This window comes from Leptosomus discolor, chromosome 14 (genome assembly GCF_034619465.1).
Source record: "Leptosomus discolor isolate bLepDis1 chromosome 14, bLepDis1.hap2, whole genome shotgun sequence".
In the NCBI taxonomy this organism is placed as follows: domain Eukaryota; kingdom Metazoa; phylum Chordata; class Aves; order Leptosomiformes; family Leptosomidae; genus Leptosomus; species Leptosomus discolor.
The window spans coordinates 10,066,152-10,092,185 of NC_141404.1; the positions used below are offsets into that span (position 1 = coordinate 10,066,152).

Sequence of the window (26,034 nt, forward strand, 5' to 3'; positions counted from 1 at the left end):
TTATCTTATACCTACTACTGAAAGAAGAAAATAATTTATATCAAAAAAATATCTAGAGTAAATAATAGTTATCTTACTTACAAACTGATTTGTGAGATATCCTCCTTCCACCAGCCAGAGCACCCAAAATATTCTATTTGGAGAAAAAGCCAGCAGTTCTGCCATTTTTACCTATATTATCTTCTGCAGAAACTTCTTTCACTGCAGTGGTTGTCATGCATTGCAATGACTATATCGGTTCAAAGTGCATATTTGTGAAATGTTAATTATTTTGGGGTATTATAAGTAATATTTCACTGTCAAAAGGAGCTAATTATGTTATTGAGTGAAATCTTCTGTGCTGATTTGATTTGTATTAAAAATACAAAAGGTACTGATTCCATCCAGCAAAAGCATAGGCATGCTGCTTTTGTTCTTTAGTGTCCGGTCACTTCAGTGCTGTTTTGGTGAACAGAAACAGAACTGTGACTACAGAAACACAGTAACACAGTTTTCCGTGTGTGTAATTGAGTGGACAGGCCTAAAATGCATGACATTTTTCTGTTTAGTAGAACAATATTGGCTGCTTTGAAGGTTCATATGCATTCTTTCGTTTATTTGACGCTGTTTTGATGATTTTTATGAGCTAAATACCAAAAAGTTGAAGACTTAACAAAATATATTATATTATTTGTAGTCTTTGTGTAAGTAGATAAAATGGTCTTATTGAGGTAAAAGCTTGTTCACTTTAATTTCTGTTATGTCTCTGTACATAGAAGGGTACACAAAAAGCTGCTTATATCACAGCTGAGAAGTTTCATTGTTCCATTTTTTTCTCATTATGCAGAAATTCTTAAATTGGATCATTTTCAAATCAGGAACTTAACCATAAATGCAGTCCTGCAGCTGTGTCAAAATATAACTTGCATTTATATTCGAGAAATGAACACATTAAAGTATCCAGCTTGAATTTATATTCTAAACAGAATCCCGTTGTCCTGAATTAAAGTCAAGAAATGTAACTGTTTCTTTGTTTTTTGCTATATATTTCTCCTTTGGATTCATACCTTTTACTTCTATATATTTAAGTGCAGAAATAATTTTGATAAAAGCTTCCTAAATAGGTTGAAATGCATCATTCCTCTCAGAAAAGAAAGGAAATGATGCACGATTTCACTATGAAATAGGAAGAAAATGCATTTCCAATCCCCTGAATACAATTATTTCTTAAATTGTAAATTTTGGTAATATTTTTAATTTAGTGTCCCTGAATCATTAAGATATACGTTGAAGTTGAGTTAGTTTTGAGAATTTTTAAAACTTTATTATCATCATAAACCAATATTTGAGAAGAAGTAGTAGTTACAGAAACTCATCCCGGAACATGTCTGCACCTCTGGTTAGAATGAATGCATTTTCTTCTTTCTGCAGAAAGACTACTCAGTCATTTTTCTTAGATTACGTTAACAATACGCTACAAAAGTACTGGCAGTACTTTTGTTGAGGTTAAGAAGTTTTGCTTTATAGTTCAGAGCACTGAAATTGTTTCTTTTCTGTTTCTTCTCCCCTTTTTTATCATGAAGAAATTTAACAGGCATTCTTACACAGATGTTTTTGGGGTTTGGTTTGGTGTTGGGTTTTTTTGTGCGTGTGTGTGAAACTTACAGTAGAAGCAGTGAAAATGATAAAACTGGGTTAGGTAGTTGAGGAAAACTTCAGATGAGAACTTGTCTCTTCTTACTACTTGCAGGTCTCCATCAGTAATTCTGAACTGGACTTGTAAGAAGTCCCTGTCTTGTGCTGGATGTTCCCTCTCTGTAGTTGAGCAGAAGGGGATGTCATTTTATGCTGTTTAATAGATTACAATTTGTAAGAATAAAACAGAAAATATCCTTACTGTTAAGATTGGTAAAAGATAACACGGCTCACAGTAGGATTAAGGTATTTAGAAGATAATTTTAATATTCTAGAAGATGATTTGGAGACGTTAGAAGTGTTGCAGTTTGGACCTGGCATGAAATTATGGTTGTTTTATGATTATATAATACAATATATCATTATTTAAATTGACTGTTTCAAAGGGAAGAGGTAAAGGAGATGCAACATTTTGTTGGTAGATTCTACCTATAGGAAGTATAAAAGCTGAAATGCTTGCAGTTTGAACTTCATATCATCTCCTCGCATTGTTTTTGTTGGCCTTTCTAACCCAACAAAGTGTTAGAACAGGTGTATCAACAGAGGTAGTTGGAGGAGCATCTGTTCTGTGTAATTTTTTAATTTGTTCCAAGCTTACTTTGTCTGGGGGGAGGGCACGGGGCAGAGAAGAGCCAAGTTAAGCACCTCCCTTCCTGTAAAATCTCTTCTCCCATCCTTCCACAATGTTCAAAGTGCCAGTCTTAGGAGATCCATAAAATCCATTTAAGAACTGTCATTCACTCATTGGTTTATCCTGCTGAGTGCTAGCAATATGCTTCTTAAGCTTTACATGTTCTATTAGCATGAGCAGGTTTGATTATTAATCTTGTCATCCTTTTTTATTTTAATCTGTTCTGTCTAAGCAGCTATTCCTGTATCTGAAGCAAGTATTCTCATCTTACAGAAACATGTTATAGCTTCTTTACCAAGAACATGCTATTGCAACAGGAGAAGATATTCTAGTATCCCATTTGGTAAATCTTTCTACCTGCAGTGCTTGAGAGTGAGCCAGAAAGTTAATCCTAAATATGCCAATCTATATTTTGTATCCAAAAAGAAAAGCACCCACTTCAGCCTTCTGCAGACCTGAAGAATGAATCTTGGTTATAGGCATTTAATCTGTGAAGGTACACTGGAACTGGAGCAAGTTGGAATTTTGACCTTTATCCTTTCTTCTCCTCAGACTTTCATACATAAGTAGCAGTGTACTGTGTCAATAGTGACTAGTCTGTTACCAAGATTTAACAGCATTTTTGATTCAGAAGTGCTTAAAGATTCCTTAAGCTATTAAAGAAACTTTTGGCTCAAAAACCAGTACCATGGGAGTAGGGTTTATTAATTTCATTATACAATCATTAAACTAGTGCTTTCAAATTGTTTCTCAGAAGCTTTTCAGCATTTCAGTAATATTAAGTTAGCCTGTAGTTGGCTGGAAAACAAAAAATTAAATTACCACTGGTTTTGCTTTTTCTCTTCAAATCTTTGACCTCAAACATGTTTGCGATGAGAAAATAACAGACTAATTCATTATATATTCTTATTGAAATTTTCTTTCAGCTGCTGTAAATCATAGCTACGAAAAAGGTTACTAATCAATCTTTAGGTGGGAGACCCAATTGGAAATTGCTCCTAAATTACAAGCAAAAGCTATGTAATTCATTTTTTGATATTCAAGAGAATATTAAAATAAAATCCTTTGTCTACAATCAAATAAGCATACTAGTGGTGATTGTGATTTGGTCTCTAAAGTTTCATTACCTTGAAAATTATTTAATTAGCTTAGGAAGTAGACGATTTCAGGAAAACATGGGCATTTGAAAGGAAATGTAGTGATTTGGAATTGATCAGAGAATGAGCGTAAGTTCTTTCAACTTTGTATAACTTGATCTTAAAATTCTGTTACGTATGTCATGTTAAGGTATTTTCAGTAGTAGAAAGTAATGTTGTTCTGGGGTGCAGCATGATAATGAGTTTTGATGCTTGGTTTATAGTTTCTGACTTGTGCTGTTTCAGCATTCTTTTAAATGGTGGGTTCATTTCTGTAGAGGAAAGGTTATTCCCTAGTAATGAATGAAATCTCAGCTTTCTCTTAAGTATATTTCACTTCTGCATTAAATTTTCCTAGAAAACATGAGTATTTAGCATGTAATTGGTAATATGCTCATGAAATAATTGAGCGGCAAACAAAAACAGAATCACAAAACTACAGCTGTGTTAAATTATACTTAATGTCCTATACAAGCAGAGAGAATGAACTGTGTTTATTTTCCAAACAATAAAATTTCTAGTTTAGTTTTCAATGTAATTTCTTTCAGAAAGTAAATTAAGTTTCATACTTTGGATAAAATTATGTTAGGCAGTTCTGATGCTGCAAAGCTGATTTACAAAGTTGAAAAATTGTGTTGAGTACATAGAAATCAATTTTATAGTGTTATTAAATTATTTTTTCCTTTGATCACTGGCTATTAGAATATGCTGGAAACCATGGTAACAAAAAATGCTGCCATGGTTGCCTCAGAGTTTGTTAAAATGAGCAAGCTATGTTTGTCTTGATTAATATAATAATAAGAGAGAAAAAGAGAAGGAGAGGGAAGAAGGGAGAGAATAAGATTAATGACCTGTGCAACAGAAACAGCAAAAGTACAGTCAGAAATGCATCTATGGGTAAGTGGTCCTGGAACTTCTGGTGCCATTGCATCATGAATGGGAAGGTGTTAAAGCCATGAAGCTTTAAAGAGTGAAGGAGATACGTTAGTTCAATGGTTTGTCTTTAAATTATTTCCTTACGTGTCTGTATTTTGCAGGTTTATATTAGGATAAAGGACGATGAATGGAATGTTTATCGAAGATATGCGGAGTTCAGAAGCTTGCATCATAAATTACAAAATAAATACCAACAAGTGAGGACTTTTAACTTTCCACCAAAAAAGGCCATTGGAAACAAGGTACTTAAGAGAACTCATAGTATCAGTAAGAGTTGGGGAAAAAAAAAACCTTTCCTATCCACACACACAAAAAAAGAGGTGACTGTCATAAATATGTTTTACACCTACTAGACAGTACCAGCTATTTTTATACAGACTTTGCCCTCATCACTGATAATTCAGTTAATGCACTGATTTTTCCACTCTTGGAAAAGAAAACTGATTTTATTAAATGAAATATTCATGACATACACAGTAGACAAATGCACAAAACCCCCAAAACTGTACTGGACAGCTGTATATGTAAAATGTAATCTCTACTCTGTTCTTTTCAATAAATGCCAACAATTAACAGTGGTCAGTAATTCATTAAATATGTCTGTAAATTTTAAAAAGTATCAGTCTAAATTCCTTAAATTTCCTGTGCTATTCACCAATTGTTGTTTTCAGCCAGCTTTTTAAAGGCATTTGAGTGCTTAATTCCCATAATCTGTGTCTTTGTGTTTTAGCTCTCCCATTTTAAAATGGGAATTTCTGCGTTTACCTATCATATAGGGATTTTGAAACAAATACAGTAAATACTGTACTATGTATGTAGTAAATATGTAGTATCGTGTAGTTTGATCCTTAATCTCCAAAACTTTAAAATGTTTAAATACACATTGCAATATACATGACAAATCCAGGAAGGATTGAAAAGAGAAGTAATCAAAGTAATTTTTCTTTACAGTGTAAGAATGATCTGAAAAATTTATTTAACTATTACAAGTAAAATCTTTGAGATTTAAAACATGCTTATGACTAAAAAAGTCTGTACTAAATCACTGGGTGCTTAAGTCAGCATTCCAAATGTTGATCAAATTTGTTAGCTTTTATATGGGATTTTCTCCTTTTTTAATTTTTTTTCTCTTATTATCACTGAGTTCTTGCATCAAATATCTAAGAAGCACCATCCATAGTGATCAGTGTAGTCGTCAAAAGAAAGCTGACATAATGACTAAAATACTGAAAAGGTCTTCATGATTTTATTTGGCCTAAGACCACATTAATACATGTATCACTAAAATGCCAGAATTCATGCTTGTTCTATCTGTTGCAACTTTGTCTATGATAGAAAAATCATCATTGCTAATTTGTATAAAGTAATATAAAATTTCAAGAACAAACAAACAAAAAAGGTTTATAAGTTCCTCCATGGCATTGAGATGTTGGTGCATGTGGATTGTGAATGTTTAAAGATAGTAACTTTCATCTGACTTCAAATGATTTCTGAAGTGTTCTGAAAAAATGAGTAGGTAAGCTTGGCACATATGATATGAAATGAGTAGTGATGCACATAATCTGGAATTAATATATATATATTGCACATATCTGGTGGTGATATAAATATATATGGGATTTATCAAGAAAACCTGTAGGTCTGTTTGCTTGGCATGAAGTTAATGTAGTTGTTCATTGCCTACTGACCTAGTAAATGAAAGTACTTCCGAGAGCTTTTCTGCTCTTTTTTCAGATACTAGAAGTTCATGCATTTTTCATTTCATTTTTAGTGGATAGTTTTGTAATAGAAACAATGTATTTTCTTCTTTGTTGCATAACTAATTCTCCATTTTTGAAGTGATGGAGTATCGGCCACTTCAATAAATTACAAAAGCCTTCTTTTAAGCTTTTTTTGATAGTCTTTCATCCTTAATTACTTTAAACACTAATTGAACTACAATTTCAGTTGCACGATTGATGCCTACAAAATTATCAGTTGAGCAACTTGTTAAAAAATTTGCATCGCTTATTTTTTCAGTGCTTTAGCTTTGGGCCAGAATTCTACCTTAATCATACGTGAACCCACAATCACTTTCTGTCATATCGGATCTTAGAAAAAGTAACTTTACAGTAAGAAATGGATGCCATCTATTTCAGTTCTGAAAGACTGCTATGATGAGTCATAAGCCAGTTGTGTAACTGGAATTGATTATTCATTATACTTCTGGCTACCTGCTGTAAAAAGCTTGCAGGTCGCAAAGTGGCACTTTCACATCAGCTTTGCAAGAGCTTCCATCAATTTATCTCACAAGAGCTTGTTTCCACAGAACGTTCTGTAGGCAAATTTTTGTCCTTTTAGTGATTCTATTTTCGGTACCATGTCACAGTATGTATTGCATCTAGGAATATTGCATGGTTTTGTGCAGTATGGTGGATCATGCTTCAGGAACAATTCAGTAGAAACAATAGCCACTTGGAACACATTGCACTGTGCACTGACTGAGATGGGTTAATGGCCTTGACATGGCCCTCCTTTCCATGACAGAGCAAGTTGATGTAATTGGAAGGTTTAAAAATTCAGTGTGAAATCAATTAATTCATGTGGAATTCTGTGGAACTTTCAGTTTAGGATGAGGGATTTGTAGAGGATGTTACTCGTGCAGATGTTGGTAATAAGCGTTAGAATTGTAGAATGGTTTGGGTTAGAAGGCACCTGAAAGATCACCTGGTTCCACCCCGCCCTGCCATGGGCAGGGACACCTTCCACCAGACCAGGTTGCTCCAAGCCCCATCCAGGCTGGCCTTGAACACTGCCAGGGGGAGGGGACAGCCACGGCTGCTCTGGGCAAGACATACTGACAATGCTACTTTTTTCAAAACTCCTTTTTTTAACTTCAGTAGCTACCAAAGCATGTTCCCGTTTAGATATACTTTTAGATTTCAATAGGTATTTTTTCTCTCTGATATGTTATACTGTTTTTAATAGAATTGCAGCTGTCTTCCCATTTCTAGATTAATCAATACAATCTTAAATGAGTGACTAAAGAGCAGTTTCAGTAGCTAAATTCTGGTAACAAGAGTATCTCTGTTCAGTTTATGTCAGTCTATGTTTTTCATATCCCTTACAAGTCCTCAGTGTTATCAGATGCCCAAATATCCTATTGGTGAAACATAGTCCTACATATGTAGATGTCTAAAGAAGACTATTTTACAACTTTTGGAAAATGGTGGTGTGTGCTTTTATATCCTTCAGCTCTCTGCCTGAGTGATGTTATTCATTGCATATCACTGTGTTTGGTACTGCGAGGCTAATGAAGGTGATATGCTTATTCTAAATGTTAATGGCATTGCAAGAGGGTTTTGCTGTAATTCATACCTCTCTTGAGACCACCACTAAATTTGGTGTTCAGTTATATGTCTTGGATTGAGGGAAACTGCAAGACCACAAGAGGACACCATGTTCTACGGAATGACCTAGAACAACTCCTGCGGAGTCACAAAATACCGTCCACTGTTTTGCTATGCAAAATATTGGAGCACTGAAGAGGGAACTTGACTAGAAGAGAGTGGAGAACTATTAATTTTCATGCATAATTTTTGTGCTTACCACAATAGAAGTTGGGGAGATCAGGTTCAAGTGCAAAGTTGCAGAGTCTGACATAAGGAAATGCAAAAAGAAAGCAGAATTTCAGCTGAATGAGGGTTTTAAAAAGTAAGAAAATCAAGTATTTATTATCGCATATATAGTCATCAAGTAGCAGTGAAATATGAAAATATTTAACAATTGTACAACAATAGATAAAGAATCTAATATTAATTCTAATTATTACTTTTTAATGTATTTTTGCATTTCACTTGTTTGCCTTACGTTCAGACAATTTATCTTAATAGTTCATGTTCATGATCTTTCAACAAATTATGTGTATAGTATTAGGAACTAGAGTTAATGCTTGAGGAAATACAGATTAAATATACAGAAAACCAGTAAGTAGAAAATGAACAGAGAAGAGGAAAAAATACTGCTTTGCACAAGAAAACTTTTTTCAGTTACAAAGAAGAGTGTGTATTTGCCTTTCAGGTTGGTAAACTTATTTTCAGTGTATCAGTTTAAACATTTTAATATAGTAAGTTAGAAGTAATGTGAAACAATGAAATGAATAATTTGATTTATAAATGTTCCTTTGAATCAAGTCACAACAGATAATTTAATTACTGAAGGAAAATATAACGATAATGCTTGCAAGACTTCAGGTTTTCTATATGCTAGTCCTCATCCCATATATTGTCTATTAATGATCTTTCAGTGCTGGTAGCAAATATTTGTCAAAATCTTCATGAGTAGTCCTTGCAAGAATAAGCGTTCTTCCGCCGATTTTTTGATGTCTTGTTTTCACACAAACAAGAAACGTATTTGTTTTCTTCTGCTGCGTGTATAAGAGAAATGTCATATACTCATCGTATATTTTTATTCTTCTTTTTTAAACTGCAGATAATTTTATTTAAAACTTACAAATTTGAACCGTATTTTTAACATTGGGCTGTTTGGGTTTTGTAGTTTTAAAACATGCTCCACATGTATCAGCCTGGTTTGTGGTTTGCTAAGTGTTTTATATGTAGGTGTATATACCAAGTCTTTGTGACTACTGCCTTCCTGTCAGGTTCCTAATATCCAAAGGACTGGTTTGGTTCCATGAGCCAGCACGCTCTGGTCTAGAGTTATGTGAAGCTCATGCAGAGTTATGTGAAGCTTATGAAGAGAAGCTTCATACAATCATAATACTTGATTGTGAAGGGCTCCCTGTATACTTTTGCATAGAAATACAGCTTAATTTTTTTTCATTTAAGATGAGCCTCAAGAAAAGACTTGTGTGTTTGCCATAATCAGTCACATTTACTTTGTTGGTGCTGTTTTGGTGTCTTCTTGAAAAGTTGCTTTCAGGCTAATGATTAAGTAGTAATACATGAGTATTTACTGGACCTATTATTCTAATTTTTTGAATATTGCAATGTCCTTAAAATCTCAGTTGCTACAGTTATGACACTGGGCAGGACATAACAAGTGAAGAATGGATTTTAGTAACTGAGTAAACATCTAATTAAGTATCCTCTTACAAGGGTATTGTCCCAATAGAGGACATATCAAAATAGAAATGGTTCTTTGCTTCCACTGAAAATGTGAATTCAGTGATTGTCTAAGTGTGTAGAAATTGAATAAGGTAGCTTTCCACTGAGTGCTGACTCAACTGCATGATATCCTTTGCTTTCTTTTAAAACATCGGATACCCCATATGGAAAGAATACACAGCACTTTTCTGAGAGTAGAAGAGAGTGACTTTGCCATGACTCCTCAGCTGCAAAGGAGAAACAATACAGAAATCTAAAATAAATTTTCTGTCTAGGAGAAAATGTTGAGAGCAACATCATTCATCATTGTTAACCCATGCAACTGAAGTCTGTGAGCTGTTTCTCAAGCCATAGCTTGTTTTACGCCCAAGTGTTAGTTCAATAAAGTAAATGTGTCCCTCTCACCTGTCAGTGACTAAACTAAATTATAGGTTATTTTATGTATGTAATTGTTCTTAAAGTTTGTAAATACTCTGCGCACATATCGTAAAAGATACCTATTTGTATACACATATATACACATGTGTATGCATATGACAACATCAAAGACAGCATTTAGGATATATATGAAGTTGGCTTCTGGAACGTATCTTATAATTCTGCAAGTTCTGGTCACCAAGGACTTCATCTTTCTGCCATTTATGTCAGTGGAAATCTGTCTTTGCAGTAACAGTGCAGATGGCTTCTTTTTTGTTGGTGGTGATTTGTTTTGTTTTGTTATTGTTTTTTTTTTCCTGCCAGCATAGCTGCTTTTTTATCAGTGTCTGACCTGATTGCCCGTTACTGAAGATAGTGAAGAGTTTAAGACAGTCTGCAGGGTAACTATTTTAGGATTAAAAGGCATAGAAGGTAAACATTTTATTGCAAATAAAGGAAAACAGAATATAGCTTGTGTTTTTTGCTTATAATGTTTATTGGTTTTTAAAAGTGTATCAAGTAAAGAGTTGTCTGGCTCTGTGTGTGTGTATACGTATATATGTGAAGTAATTCAAAGCCATTCAAATTAGAGTTTGAATTTTAATATTTTTGCTCTTAAGTGTTCCACATTATGCTGTTGATGTGTAACCCCTGTTATGTATTTCCTTACTGTAAAAAGTTGATCTGCCAGTTTGGGCCAACAGGACCTCTCTATTCAGAGACAAGTACCTTTTTAAAGCTGATTTTTAGACCAGATGGTGGAGGTACTAAACTCTCCTTGGAAAGGGCTAAGAGGAGAAGAAACATGAGAGGAATAAGGTTTTTTTAAGAAAGCTTCTCCCTGAGTTTGACAGAAAGAAGCAAGGAAAAAGAATGCAAGGCTCTTCATGCATAGCTCAAGGAAGCGGGGCTGTCCTGTATTATGTTTCAGAGTTCGTTGTTGAGTAGTAAGCTGGCCTTGAGGTTCCCCTGAGGGGGAACCGTTCTGGGTTAGGGACAGAGGTCACCAGACCAGTGCATTTCCATGAAGATTCCAGTACTGGATCCTCTGTTTCCTCCTTTTCACTTGTTTTCTACTGTTTCTGTGGCATGAAGTGCTCATGTACCTGCAAGTATCTAAGATAGACTTCTGGTGTTTAAGATTTCTTCTTACACTTGGAAGTATTTTTCTGTCGGAAAGAGGGGGGTAGCTGCTGCGGGATTGTGATGAGGAGAGAGATGAATGATTTGATGAGATCGCTGTTTGGGAAAAAAACCTAATTATTTTGCTAGTATTCTTCAGAGAGCATGATGCTACCTAACTTTCTTTTAAGGTTATTGACATTCAGTAGAACTATTTCTGCCTCCTCAAGAAAAGACTTGTGTGTTTGCCATAACCAGTCACATTTACAGCACAGAATGAGTTCAGAATTCAGTGTTTGTTGTACTGTGCTCACTACATTGCACAGTACGTTACATAGTTTGTATACATACATTAACACAGTGTGTGTTTTGCTATTGTGATACAGTGAAACTGAGATACTGTTGACTTACAGATGAGCATTCAGGACTGACAGAAACAAGGAATGAAACTTTGTGCGTCTTTCAGATCTGGAGAAGGGCCTGTGTTCATACTTTCTCCAACTTCACTACTATTCCAATAAATATCCTATATCTTCACATTAATAGAGACACTACCAGTATCTCTAGACTGACATGGAAAATCACGTTAATGGTTTAAAGGAATTAATTCACAAGTTGCATGCATATGTCCAATGTACATTTTATTGCCATGACAGCAAATACAATTGTAATAGTTCATGTACTGGCAGTGTTTGAAATATGTATTTTAAAATAGGAAGCGTAACATTTCCTGTTTAACTATTACATAGACAATAACAGAAGAAATATGGAATGTTTGAAAGAGGATGACTCAGAAAGAATCCTAGAGAAGGAAGTAATTTCATTTTAGGTTTGGGTGTTTTTGTGTCCTGATTCAGCAAAGCAGTTCAGGCCAACCTAAAATTTAAGTATGTGTTTGACTTGCATTGAGATCAGAAGTACAGATATATGTGCTTTGTACGTTATGGGGTTGAGTAGTTCATAGAAACTATTCTTCCTCAGATTAGTTTGTCCAAGTCACATTGTCATAGGGAGCTGTGACTTAGAAAGCAGAGAAGAAAGCAAAACTTCTAGATAATGTCTTTGGGGCAGTGGACTAAATATTTCTTAGTACTAAGCTTTGATATCTGATGTCTTCAAGTAGAATTAGGAGAAAATTATGACTCTCTGATGTTTTGGAATTGGAATACATTTATTAAAGGAGAAAAGCTTTGAAAATATAAATCCTTAAGTTATATATTAAAAATTTGAAGTCAAGGATTGCTTTTATTAATGCTTATTTAATTTGATTTTTGGATTATGTAATACAGATGCTTAAAGTCTATATTATTCTGGATTTTCAAAGTGAGTAGATTTTAGTTTTCAACCCTCTTAATGTACTTAACTACTATATTGAGTTATTTTCATATACTGTTTTGCCTTGGGAGTTTTAGGAAAAGCTGTAGCTAATATAAAATTGTCAGAAAAAGAAAGGCATCCATTTGTGTTGTGTTCAAATTGGGAGGGGAACTCAAATTAATCTTATGTGTGTAGCCATATGCGTTAATTCTATAACACTGTTTTTTTGGCATTCTAAAGCCATAAAAGAAATTTTGTCCTCTGAGTTCACCATGTTACTTCATAATTGGAAAGTTCAATTCTCAAAGAAGTATGAGCTTTAAATGGACATTGAGATTGAATTGATACTATCTAGTTTTCAAATAGGTAACTTAATTGAAGTACCATACAGATAGAAATAAAAGCAATTTCACATTTGGTGTAACTGTTAAGATTTCTAGTCAAAGCACACCTCTTTTCTGACACTGTAACCTGCACACTAAGGGGGACTACAGAGTATTTCAGGTTTTGAATCCAGATCCTCTGGGTTTTCTAGTGGAAAAGACTGCAGTTTATGTTTTATGTATAGAGCACTTAGAAAAGAGCATTCAGTTCTTCTTCATTTCCTTTTTTTTTGTCATGCCACTATCTAAGAGAAGAGAAATAAGTCAGTAGGAAATGGTTGGGTATTGTATGACAAATACTTTATAACAAATCACTTCAAGTTCTGTGCTATGAAATGTCTGGGTTACCTGATACTCAGCATGAAGGTTAAAGCTAGCACAGTGCAGAGTAGTATATTTTGGTTTTGGTGGTTTAATTTAAAAGGTGAACAGTTTGCCATCTTGTACTTCTCCATCTCTTTCAGAATGTCTCACTGAATTAATGTCTTTATTTGGTGCTCAGGTGTAACATTTCCTGAAAATAGTGAATTGAGTCTTTTTCTCTTCAAATCACAAAAATTTGCCATTAATTGCTGTTGAAGTTTAGGAAGAAGCAACACAGACTACTTAGGGTCTACAAAACAGAATTTTGCCTGTCAAGAGGTAGTTTGGTTTTTGCTGTCTTGTAATCCTATAGTTAAGAGAAGTGGTTTATTCTAACAAATTATTGAAGACAGAGCCAATAGAAACAGTTCAGATGGTGTTGCTTTACATCATGGCATTATGGGGAGAAAAAACAGAATGTAATTTATATGCTACTTGGACAACTGCTAGGTAAAAGTATTGAAGTTTTGTAACAACTCGTGTCGTTTAGGTATCCTAGTAGCCTCCTGATATAAAACGAAAATAAGAAAATAATTTCTAAATTTACTTCTTGGTGATGCTAAATTACCAAGTTACTTGGATTAATAAATTTCCTCTCAGAGAGGCCTTAACAGGTACACCTGATTACAGAAATAAAACTAACACCTCCTTTATCTGAATTTGAAATTTTACTCACATTCCCACATTTTTCTGTCTTTCTGTGCCTATCAATATGTTTGATTTTATATCATTCCTCCCCCCCAGCCCTGAAATATATTGTTTTATAAATATTGGAAAATTCTATTCTTACTTGCTCTACCGCTTTTTCGGTGATTGCTAGTACTAAACATTTGGTGTTAATTTTTGAAAAGGTGGAGAAAACTAAACACTGAATACCTCATATTGTGTGAAATGCTGGACACTTCCTGCATGAAAAATCTGATTTTTCTCATTGTGCCATGTAAAATGTCTTTACATGAATGCATTATAAATAGTGGGGGCTTGATATCAATATTCCTCATTCACTCAATTTTTAATTTAGGAAATGGAATCATTTATCAGAGTGTGTCAAAATAAAATTTCTGTGAAAAAAGCATCCAGTCTTTTGAGTGGGAGTAAAGTTTAAAGACCGTCTTCTGTCCCAGAACTATTTGGCAGTTGGGATGGTAAAATTAATGTATTTTTCTGATTTTTTTTTTTTTTTTTTTTCAAAATCGTACTTTTACTTGCTAGAGTTAAAACGTTTCAAACAAACATACTTGGATACTGTTAGCCCACATGTGTAGACAGTAGCCAGAAGCTAGCAGCTTTCTTGCAGATTAGATGTCTTAGATCAAAACCCGCCTGAACGTGTTCCTGTGTGATCTACTCTAGGTGGTCCTGCTTTGGCAAAGGGGTTGGACTAGGTGATCCTTCGAGGTTCCTTCCAACCCCTGACATTCTGTGGTTCTGTGGTGTTGCTGGTTATCAGCAGACTAAGCAACACTGCTGTAATCTTAGCCAGACCTATCAGGGGAGAAGTTAGCCCAGAGTGGTATCTGGGCCACTGTGTGGCTCTCTGTAACCTCCTCTTTCAGCAGTTCTGTGGCAGTCTGCACCCATCCATATTCTCGTAGTATCCCCCCTCCTGACTTGCTGGAACCATCCAACAAGAGAGAAGTTGCATAACTTCTCCTTGAAGGTTCTTACTGCAAAGGGAAAATATTTACTGATATGTGGTAAAGAAACAATTATTACTGAACTTTGTGGGGAATTTTGAAAGCAATTTCACTTGCTGAGAAGAGTAGAAGAGAAATCATACCTTTTTATTAAGCTGTTTCTGGGTTTGGCTCTTTGCTGTGGTGTTCTTTGTTTTTAATTTATTATTTTATGTTTAAGGGAAGGCATCACTGTAAGCTTGTATATATAAGCTTGTACCCTGTAAGCACTGTATGTACCATGTTTCTAAAGGGTTTGGGGGTTGTTTTTTTTGTTGTTTTAAATTTAGAGTTCATCTTTATTGGTATTCAGGGCATCTTCAAATCTGATAAAAGAAAGAAATTGAGAAAGAAGACTGCAATGTTGGGGGGAAGCACTGAACTGAGACACATTTTAACTAATATTGTTGATAGTTATTACTGTAATATAGGCTAGTGAAAAAATGGATCTCAATTTCATGAACTGTTGTCGTAGTTTCCAGAATTTCCTGAATAAAAATATAGAGTAGACTGATAATACTTGGTCTGAGAAGAAGAGAGAAATAGAATTTTCCTGTTCAATAGCTGAGCAAAAGATAAGCCCTAGGGGTCTTGCTGTAGGCAGCAGTTTTCTATTGATGCTTTTTTATGAACAGTTGATTCCTGACTAGTTGACAAATTGACACATAGTTGGCATTTACGTCTTTAAGTAACAAACTATTTAAATGACACTGGATTTTGTTAGCATGACATTACCAACTGAGTTCTTTTTCTAACAGTGGCAGTAACCACAACTTACTTTCTGGTATCATTGAAACGAACCTGTAGTTGGAGATGGAAATGCATCAACTATTTTAGTGGAGAAACACTAAGTAATAATTACAATTATGTAGAGAGTCTATTTAAAGAAAGATAGATTTCTTTTCAAAACTGACAGTTCCTTGATTTCTTCTTTGTATCTTATCCTCTTAAATTCCTGTTTGTTCCACTGAATAGAAATGTACAAAAAAATCTTGCAGTGATATGGTAAAAATGGGAATTTCATGTATTGTATACCCTTGTTTTGTTGTATAACGCTAGCCTGATTCTGCCATGCAGAAACTGTCAATACAAGTAGGATGGAAATTTTAAGCTTACATAGTTTCAGTAATTTTGAGATGATTTTTGTATAATGTGGTAGTATTTGATATATTTAGTATTGCAAACTGTACCTCCATAAAACTGTTTCATGATGCAGTAGTTACTGATGGACAGGTGTGTTGAAGTCATGTTTTCTTGTGACCTTTGCAAAGCTGTCAGTTAGCCTGTAAAAAATTAATACTTGCTATCTTACTATTTTTTACTCAGAGAACAGTGAGAATGACTCAGCAGTTTGACTGTTTGCTTAGCTCCCATTTCAGCTTCCGATTTCCAGTTTCACTTAGAGGTTAATGATTTAGTGTCTTGCAAACAGACAAAAACTGATATGATAATTTTGCAAAGAACGGTTGACCAAGTGGTGAAAAATATCAGGCTACGCTAGAATAACCCGAGTTTAATTCTGCATTTGCAGGGTCGTCTTTGAATAGCCCTGTGTCAGATTTATTTAGGATGGGATGCGTTGTGTAATATTGGCAGCTGATACAGCTGTCATTAAAGTCCTAAAGACATGTTTCCTTTTATTTTAATTGAGTTGGATTGAGCCCTGAGCTGTTTTGTTGTTTTTGTTGTGTCCCCCCCCCCCCCAGTGCTAACAATGGGAAGTTAGTTAAGTGGTAAATAGTGGTTAGAACATCAGAAGCAGTGCATTTTATGTTGATTGCAACAGCACCAAACCCAGAATATGAAAGTTTTTTATCTGTCCCTAAATCACAGCAGGTAACCATGGCAATCATACCATTTCCAACAGCTCATGGGAAATATTTGAAAACATCTTAAGTGATCTGTGCCATTAATAATGAAGAATATTGATGTTTTTGCCATCTGTTACATACTAACAATGTATATGAAAGACCAGCAGTCGTGTGAAACGATTTAAACTGCAAGTTGGAATGAACTTGTCTTGCAATGAAAAACAGCAGAACACTGTAAAATAAAATACCATGTGTCAGACTCTGCTTTTTAGTTTTATAACTTAACAGCATATTCTAATACCTGTTGAGAGTCTATAAGATTTCCATTATGTATTCTCATTGTTAGAGATTTGTAATTTGATATTAGCATTTTGCTGTGGGCAGAAACTTGGCAAATTGTCAGTCAAAAAGAATTTCATAAAGTATTTTGAAAGACGTTAATTTCAGATTAAAAATATTTTCCAAGGTGTGTTTTGATGCTTCTGCAATCTGAAGCAGTTTTGCTTGTTAACTGAAATTTTGTGGGCTTTTAATCAAAAGTATATTCTCTTGAACTGTGGGCTAGGAAATAACTTTGACAGTAGTTTGTGCAGAAACACTAGTAGCTTTATTTTTCAGAAATTATGCCTACAAATTGAAGGTGAATGCTGGTATGTTAAGTCTCAATTAAAAATTTGTGGACAATATTATCTTACTGTGCATGAATTGATGGTAAATGTGGCTGTGATGCCCTACAGATGTATATGAGAATCTCTCCATATTTTTTATGTAACAGAGTCCCTGTCTGTATAGTACCCTTTCTTTTAATAAGGAACGAGAGATTCTTAATCAATTAAAAAGGGCAATGGATTACAGTTATAGGCAATGTATCCCTGCACGTACTAATTCCTTTTCTGTGCAGAGAATGCTTTCATGGATTGTTAATCAGGTAGAGATGAATACATGAGGTTTTCTCTTTGGTCAGATTGGAACCGCTTTTCAAGTACAGTAAGGTAATTTCAGCATCATTACCAGGAGCGGTAGTAGCTGTCCATAAATAATCCCTCACAGTGAGGATATATGGCTCAAAGACTTTGTCTTTTGAACTGAAAAGAAATCTCAAATCTTGAAAGCAGAGCTCATGCCTTCTTTGAATACTCTTTGGCTCCCTGTAGTGCCACAGGATCAGGGATTCGGTTTACTGTGAATACAGTAGGAGATGTTTTACAAGTAATAGTTAAGAGTTAATTTCTTCAAGATTGGTGGGATCATTCAGTCTACTACTGGAGCCGGTTAGAAGAACTGAAAGGGACAATTAGCCTTGCCTTTTGGTTTTGAAGTTAGTGAGATTGTAGCCAATTGTTCAAATACCTTCATGGAAAGATTTGTAGAAATAGCATCTAGGGCCTGACTGAGGAAAACGCTTAAAAATGTGCTCCCAGATTGGTTCTTGGAAGGGTCTAATACTTTCTATATAAAAATGGAGAAAAGCTTAATATAGAACACTTTATTTTTTCTGAATAATTTCACATGATATATAACTTGTGTCCTATAAATAGTTACAGCTCTTGAACATATAGGAACCAAATACATATAATGCTGGGTTTAGTGCCATTTTTGATATATGCTTCTGGAAAAAACAATCAGTGCCACAATTATTCAAAATTTATTTTTATAGCCAGATTTGAAAGAGCTGTTTTTTTAAAAAAAACAACATATGTAATAAAGGCAGGTAAAATTCTTAAAGCATTCCTGCAAATAAAACGAGGCATTTATGAGGCAAAGAAAAGATCTTCATTGTGATTCAGATCCCAACTGGTCAAATGACTGCCTTGATTATTTGAGACCCAAGTTCTTTTTCCTTGTTAAGAGACAAGACCTGCTGTTTGCTCATCTTACACATTCCATTTCTTCTATACATTTTTCTTACTTGAATTTCAGAAAACACCTTTGATCTTTGTAATAATACCCATCCCTATTTTTGAGAGCAGGTCTATTTTTTCAACCATGTTAGCGGGATTTCTCTTTGGTGAGATCTTGAAAGCGTACGTTATTTAGTACTGTTACTTTATCTTCTCATACATGCAGTTATTTTCCTAAAAATGAAACTATGTTATCTAACCTTTAATGCTGTGAAAATGGAAGGTTTTTGCAAAAGTGTATGTAGTTGTAGTTTTAACAAAATTAGTTTGTCCCCAAAGTACATTCATATCAAGCATACATAAATCGGTATAGTGAATCTTGGGGAAAGATCTTTGCTGTTTCCTGACTGAATAGATATGCAAGTGTAGATTTGTATTGACAGATACAGTCTCATACAATCCCCAAAGACATGTACTAGAAGTATGGGATTTTTTCACTTGTATGAATCCAAATCAAACCCTTTCCCTTTACTTTTTGTTTGTAAATAAAAATATCATTTAGGAGTTGGAATATAAAATACTATTTAGATTCCAGCTGTTGATAATTGGGTCCAATGAAAAGAGGGTAACTGTTACCTTTTTACTATTTGAGGCTGAAAAAAATGGCCAGGCTTGGAACCAATGGTGATTTTCTGTCACCAGTTATTCTATTTACTTTTTTGTGACAAAAACTCTTTATTACTGCAACAACTTGGTGGTAACAAAGGTGTGGTAAAATAATTCCTCTGAGTAGCTGACCTGCTGTTGCAAAAATGCACATCTAATGATAAGGTATAGACCTACAGCTGAATCATTTTGACCTTGGTTTACATTACTTCTGGTAAGGCCAATGGGCCTTAGTACATGGTACAGTATTTCATGGTAGATGGCTCAGTGTTTGTTTTAGAGATCAAATTTATGTCAGGCTAAAAGAGCATTTTTAACTGTTTTCAGGCTGAGTTTAATTTCTGAGATTTTCTGTATTTTGCTTGAATAAATTGCAGAAAAATATCTATATTGTAAGTACTAATTTGATCAGCTGTGTAAACAGCAAAAATGCATTCCCTAAGCATGTTCTGGCAGTCTTAATTAGAAAACTGCTTTGTGCCATTATTATCTGTAGTTAATGAGACTCTTTACAATAACATAAGGGACAGAAAGTACCTACATTCAGCATTTTGGTCCTGTGTTTATAACAAAGTGGTCCTCCCTGTAAAAGAAAATGTATTTAAATAAATACTTGTTCAGTGCAGAAGTCATACTAAAAGAATGCAGCTTCTGCTTAAGAGCAAATTTTAACGTAATTAAAATGGTTTCAGTGAAAATACTGTTGTTGAGGATTTATGACCAAAAAACTCAAGAACTGAAAAAATTCTAACGAATGTGATACTTTAAAAATGTAGATTTTTCTTGGGGACTTGAAAACATAATTGATAGAAGTGATGAAAGTAGAATCAAGGAAGTGGAGTGGGGGTGAGTCTGGTTCTTTGGAGTGACTTTAAGCTGAGGCTGTGTCTGCCCTTTGTAGAGCAAAGCACTGCTCCCCCTTCCTCCATTATACACAGTCAGATAAGACTGGGGAGAGGATTACTCAAGAACTGAAGTGGTTTCATGTGCCAAACATCACCAAATTCATGTGGTTAAAGCTTTTGGAACCAAAGCTGTTCCACAAACTTGTTCTGCTGCTCTGAGATCTTCTATTTGCCACGCTTCCTTGTCTTCTGCCTCACACAGCTGGTGGTAGCAAATTAGTGTCCCAACCAACGTGATGACATGATACTTTGAGTGAAAAGATGGGAAGACAAGGCTGTCCTGTGAGCTAGCCAAAGAATCCAGTAGGAACAAAAATCATAGTGAAAAGAGGAAAAATAACAAAATTTGTGTTAGTCAATTAGTTAAGTAGTATTGCACTACACTTCTGTTTATTATTAGCATTCCATTTTATTCTAATATTATATGTCTCCATGTATTAAAATTTTTGCTTTAACGTTTCCCAACAGCTTGTATAGACTTCTGTTCCACAATTTGTCCAGGCTTTGTCAGTGCAGCAGGGCACAGAGCAAGCTGTTACTCTGTTCCGTTTGAGTAGTAACTGTACTCAGTTGTGCAGTACTGGGTGAGTGACTCTGCAGAGTAGATTGCATGAAGTGTCAACAATGCAGCTTTGTTTTTTTAATAAAGTATCAGTTTCCAAGAGTTTTCAGACTTCATTAGTTCATTTATTAGTAAATCGATTAACTCTAGAATCACTTGCTACACAACTTGTGTGTGTAGTGTGTGTATGTTGCTGAAAAACGTGACTGATAAAAAAGAAATAGCAAACCATATAATACATAGGGGTTTTCACACTGGTCTTGATTATTACCTGTATTAATACAAAACTGGAATGTGAAACAGGGCTGGACATCTGTGTAAGTTCATATCTAGAAAACAAAAAAAATAATCTGTATGTATCTTGGAATTTTGTGAACTTTATTAAACGACACAAGCACTGCATAAGTTCTTGAAGCTTGTAAGTATAAATGTCTTCAGCAATTATAAATGTTACAGTAATTACAATTACATGTTATTAAGTAATCACATGCAAATAAAAGACCAGAGCAGAAAAGATTTCCTTAAATTATAACAAATGAGCCTTTTAACCAATTGGTTAATTGCCAATATTTGCAAATCTGCCTTACTTAATATTGGTTGATTTTGATTCTATGAATTTAAATTACTGCTTTGAGAAGTGTCATTCAGAATCTTTTCTTGTTTTCTTATGTCTTCTAAAAATACTGCTGTTCCTTGTAACACCTCCTAAAGAGAGAGAAGAACAGAACAAAATGTCAATGAAGGTTCTAGAAACTCTACAGCAGTCCTCATGAATTTGAAGGAGCATCCCTGCTTTGATGATGTGTTAGTCTGTTGTACCTAAGGGAGGAATGATCTTCAGATTTGCATCCTGTGCATGGCAGACTTGAACCTTTTTAATATAATGGATTTATTTAGTGTTGTCAAATGTATTTACAGTGTTTTGTTGGTGGGTTGTCATTTTTCTTGCAAGGAACAGGAATTTGTTTCAATGACTTTTCTTACACAGATAAATACTACAGGTTGGATAGACACATCTTATAGATAATAGTCTTCCTTTGAGAGCTGTAATTGCCTAATAATTATTTTGTCTTCATGCCTAAGGAATATACTCTGACATTTAAACCAGGTGATCAGAAAGACGCATTTCAGTGATATAGCATGCTGGCTGTAGCACAAACCGGCCAGCACCTAATTTCATTGTAAACCTATTATAGATTTATGTTAGTGTGAAATGTGTAGGCTTTATATTACAATTCACTGCAATTGCAGTCCCTCACAGGAAAAAGTTTAAGCTAGATGCAAGCTATGGGATGCATGGCCTTGTGCTGGTTGGTAGACATTTAGTTTGTAAGTCTCTCAGCAGAATGTGGAGTTTATAGAATTATTTTATTTATTGGGGCCAATAATATCGTGAGATCTAAATACTATAGGAACTTCATTAAAACGTTTTTATAAGAGCTGTGATACAATCTTTACAAAAACAGTCTACTATACGAAAACTCCATCACAAAATAATCATTTATTAACATAATAATAAAAAAGCTGGAGAAGCTTTAATCCATTCTGGAGTTTGTTTACTCAACATATGAAAAGTATGAGTTGTGAAAAAATTGTGGGAATAAGTCATTATTTCCTTCTGCGAAGACTGCCAATTCTGGATCTCAAAAAGAATCATACAAATTGTTATGCCACTGGCTCTATGCTGCTGTTATGCACTGCCCATCTAAGACTGTAGTATTTTATGGGGATCTACTATTAGGAGAAGAACTCTGGTCCATAGAAGAAACATTCTGCCACGAGAGGATTCAGCATCCTGTCATGGGTGCTTTTGTGAAACAGGTCTTTATTAGCTTGCATGATTTTCCTTTATCTCTAAGGACAGTCTCGCGGGTCTTTTACATATTGCCAACATGTTTCTATAAACATAATAAATGCAGACCATCAAAAGATCAAATTTTATGCTTATTTAGAACTGTTTAGTTACTTTATATGAAAAACGTATTCTTTGTGCTGTTTATAGTTTTTTCCTTTGTATTTTTAGGATGCAAAATTTGTAGAAGAGCGACGCAAGCAGCTGCAAAATTACCTAAGGAATGTAATGAACAAAATTATTCAAACTGTGCCAGAATTCACAGCCAATCCCAAAAAAGAGACTCTTATTCAGCTGATGCCCTTTTTTGTGTAAGTATCTGTCAAGTAGTAAAGAAAATATTAAGCTTTTTTCATCACAACTTCATTTAAAATATAATGCCAGCATCTCCAAAATCTTTAAAATGTTTTGTCTGGGTTTTTTGGGGGTGGTTTTTTTTGGTTTTGTTTTGTTGTTTGCATGTTGTTTTTTTTTTTAAATAGAAGGCTCCTGTTCAAAGTATAAGTGCTTTTGTTATATTTAAAGGAATGTATGACATATATTGTTGGTTTTGTTTATTTGAATGGTGACTTTGAACAAAAATCACTTTGTAAAGCTTTCAGAAATACCTGGATGAACTAAAAATCTGCATTCATGTGTACTCTTCAAACATGAGATGTTTTAATTTCTTTAATTTGGTCTTTCTCAGTTTTGTTTTGCCTTTTTTTTGTGGGGTTTGTATTTTTGTTTTTAAATTTATTTTGGGGGGACGAGGGTGGAGCACTATTAGGGTACTTAGTAACCAAATTAAAAAGTCAAGCTGTTGAACTCTTTCTAGCTGAATTTTGCAATCTGCTGATGCGTGTTCTGATTTCATTAATGTTAACGTTGAATATGTCCAGAAATAGTTTAACACAGTCGTCTGTTAAGAAGCTCAAAATAAACCCTTTGATATACAATCATACAAGGGATATAATGTGTTAAAATCTTTCCGTTTTGCTGTATACATAATTCTTTACAGTATTTGTAAAGATATTTGGAACTATTTAAGCAATAATATTAATGAAAATTTGTTTTTGAAAGTGGTGTTACTTCTTTCACGAATAATTTTTCAATATAATGATTTTTCAATACTACACCTATACAAATTATTTATAGATTGAACACACATTCATAGTAAGCCATCATATTAAATTTGCTGTCCACAAGCCTCTGCATGGGGATTGTGCATCCATGCTTGTGAATCCATGGATGGATCCATTTGCAGAATCAAAACCAATTTAAAATTAATATGTTTCAATAGAAGCATACATGCTTATCTGTACTATTGTGCAGAGTTTCGGATTTTCAAGTTGAAACTTTATTTCAAGAAAGCTGTATTTATTAGAAAATGTAATAGATAAATGGAAGAATGCCAAGAAGTATTTTGTGGCATTCATGTTTTTTCAATTTTTCTTGGATTTGAAAAAGCAAAAATCAGTTTGATGAAGCATCTTGATGATGATGTTATAAATGGCAAAATGATGTTTGTAGGGACAAACATCTCGAGAGACTTAGGTTTTTATTCCTAAGAACCTATTTTGTAGACTTTGACTAAGGACTGTAAAAATTGAAATTATTTCAGGTACTTAGAATTGAGAGGCCCATATGTGGCATTTTGTTAAGTCATTTTAAGGAGGTTGTCCTTCATGTTGTACTTCATTTTGGTTTTTAAAGAAGAGAGGGGCAAATACAAAATACATTTGCAATTGAATTTTCAACTCAAATAATTTTTGCTCTTCCTGTCCAATTATATTTTATTTTAAGATAGTTAAGTATAGCTGTGTGAAGTAGTGAACTGATAATTTCTTGTCAACTTCATTTCATAACTTGCTGCTTTAAATGTAGAGCAGGAGAATAAATTCTGAGCAATGTCCTATTGGAGGTCCTGTCTTTTCATTGGCTTGTTAAATTGATTATCCTGAGTTCCACACGGAGAAGTGGTAACGCAGAATAACATCTGTAAGTTGAGGCTAGCTAGTTTTTCCCCCTCAACCAGTTTGCTTATGAAAGAAATGAAACAAGCTTTGTGGGATATAAGATCTTTTAATGAATGATGATTATGGTTTCAGGTGTACATTGAGTTGCTAGAGTAATTATCATTACCTCAACAGTACAAGCGGTCATAAAGATAGCAACACAACTAATATTAAAATATGACAAAAGTGGACAACAGTTTCAACGAGGAGCTCTTAGATTAGGAAATACTGTGGATGCTCTAGTTAGAAATATTAATTTGAAGCTTTGGCCTAAATCGATGGAAAGGTATTCACAGTAGCCATTCGTTGCTTGAACTGTAATGCGCTCTTTACATGCTTTAACCGAAACTGTTTTGGTTTTGCATTTTTATTGAATTTCAATCATTAGAATTTCCTGTATTTTAAAAAGATCTAACATTAATTGTGCGATTCGGCAGTGACCATACTGTGACATTAGAACTATGAGGTAATACAGTACTAGTGTAAAAGCAATGACGCTACTTCTCAGGTGTTTTTTTGTCGTAATACACTGTTGTTACAGGTATATTTTATTCCAGTATCTTTTTATTCTACTTTGAGAAATGACATTTCAAGAATAGTTTATTTATAATCTCATAGCCATTTATGTTAAAAACATAAGAGGGAATACAAATAAGAGGGAAAACGAATTCCCTCTTATTCCTCAGCCCTAAACAATTAACCTGCTTTCTGATAGTTAATTTCAGTTAAGTGTGTAAATACAATCCAGATCTCATGTTTTTGTTTATTAAAAAAAGTGCCAGGTATGAGGACCAGCACAGGAAAAGATTCAAAATCACGTCCCCATGTAACGGGTTCTACCAATGATGCACAAGTCAGAATAAACACCGTTACCCTATTCTGCTGTAAAAACAAACAACTAAAACCAAGCAAAAAACCCCAACTCTATTTCTTCTAATAACTGTAATGAGCTGAATGAGATAAATGCAATTAATTTCACAAAAAGAGTAAAGTTTTATTGAAAAGGCAGCATATTTAAGTAACCTGTTTTCTCAATATGGGTACAATTTAGTATGTGAAACGTGATACAAAATAACGCAATTATGTCTAAGGAAAGAAATTTGTTCAAGGAAATTTACTCAAGGAAATTTGCCAACAGCATTTGTCAACCATTTATAAACACCAATATGATGCACTGCATTGATGCTAACCTTTTGTGGTATAGCTATATGATAGGTTGTGAAAAGACTATGTTTATTTTTAGAGGGGTTTTTTGCATTTGGCAGTTTCATAATTCTCGATATATTGCATGAAGCAATGGACTATAGTGGATTCAAGAATATTCTTTGATATCTGGACATTATGCAAAAAAGTTCTGTTCAAATATGTATCTGTGAATTATCTGCTTGAAGCTTTTTCTCAAACAGTAAACATATCAGCATTCACTCTTAGCTAGAGTAGATAGTTCTCTGTGGGAATGTTAGTGGGATTCTGGAAAAGCTTAGCTGTTGAGCAAAATAACTATATACCTCATCTACAGCAGACAAAGTGGGTTTTTAATGCATTTTTCTACTGATATATCAGACTCTTCCTCTGCAGCTAGAGCAGCAGTATTAAAGTAATATAAAGATCTTTTAGACAATGATGGAAGGAGCTCATTT

General features: G+C 34.2%; 1 protein-coding gene across 1 annotated transcript in view; it reads left to right on the plus strand.

Moving 5' to 3' along the window:
- SNX29 (sorting nexin 29) overlaps positions 1 to 26,034 on the plus strand; it is a 137,521-nt gene that overhangs the window by 83,292 nt on the left and 28,195 nt on the right. Inside the window, exons 21-22 of the mRNA XM_086472830.1 lie at positions 4,479 to 4,619; positions 22,569 to 22,708. Of these exons, the coding sequence (XP_086328956.1) occupies positions 4,479 to 4,619; positions 22,569 to 22,708 (281 nt within the window). The remainder of the gene's footprint in view (positions 1 to 4,478; positions 4,620 to 22,568; positions 22,709 to 26,034) is intronic.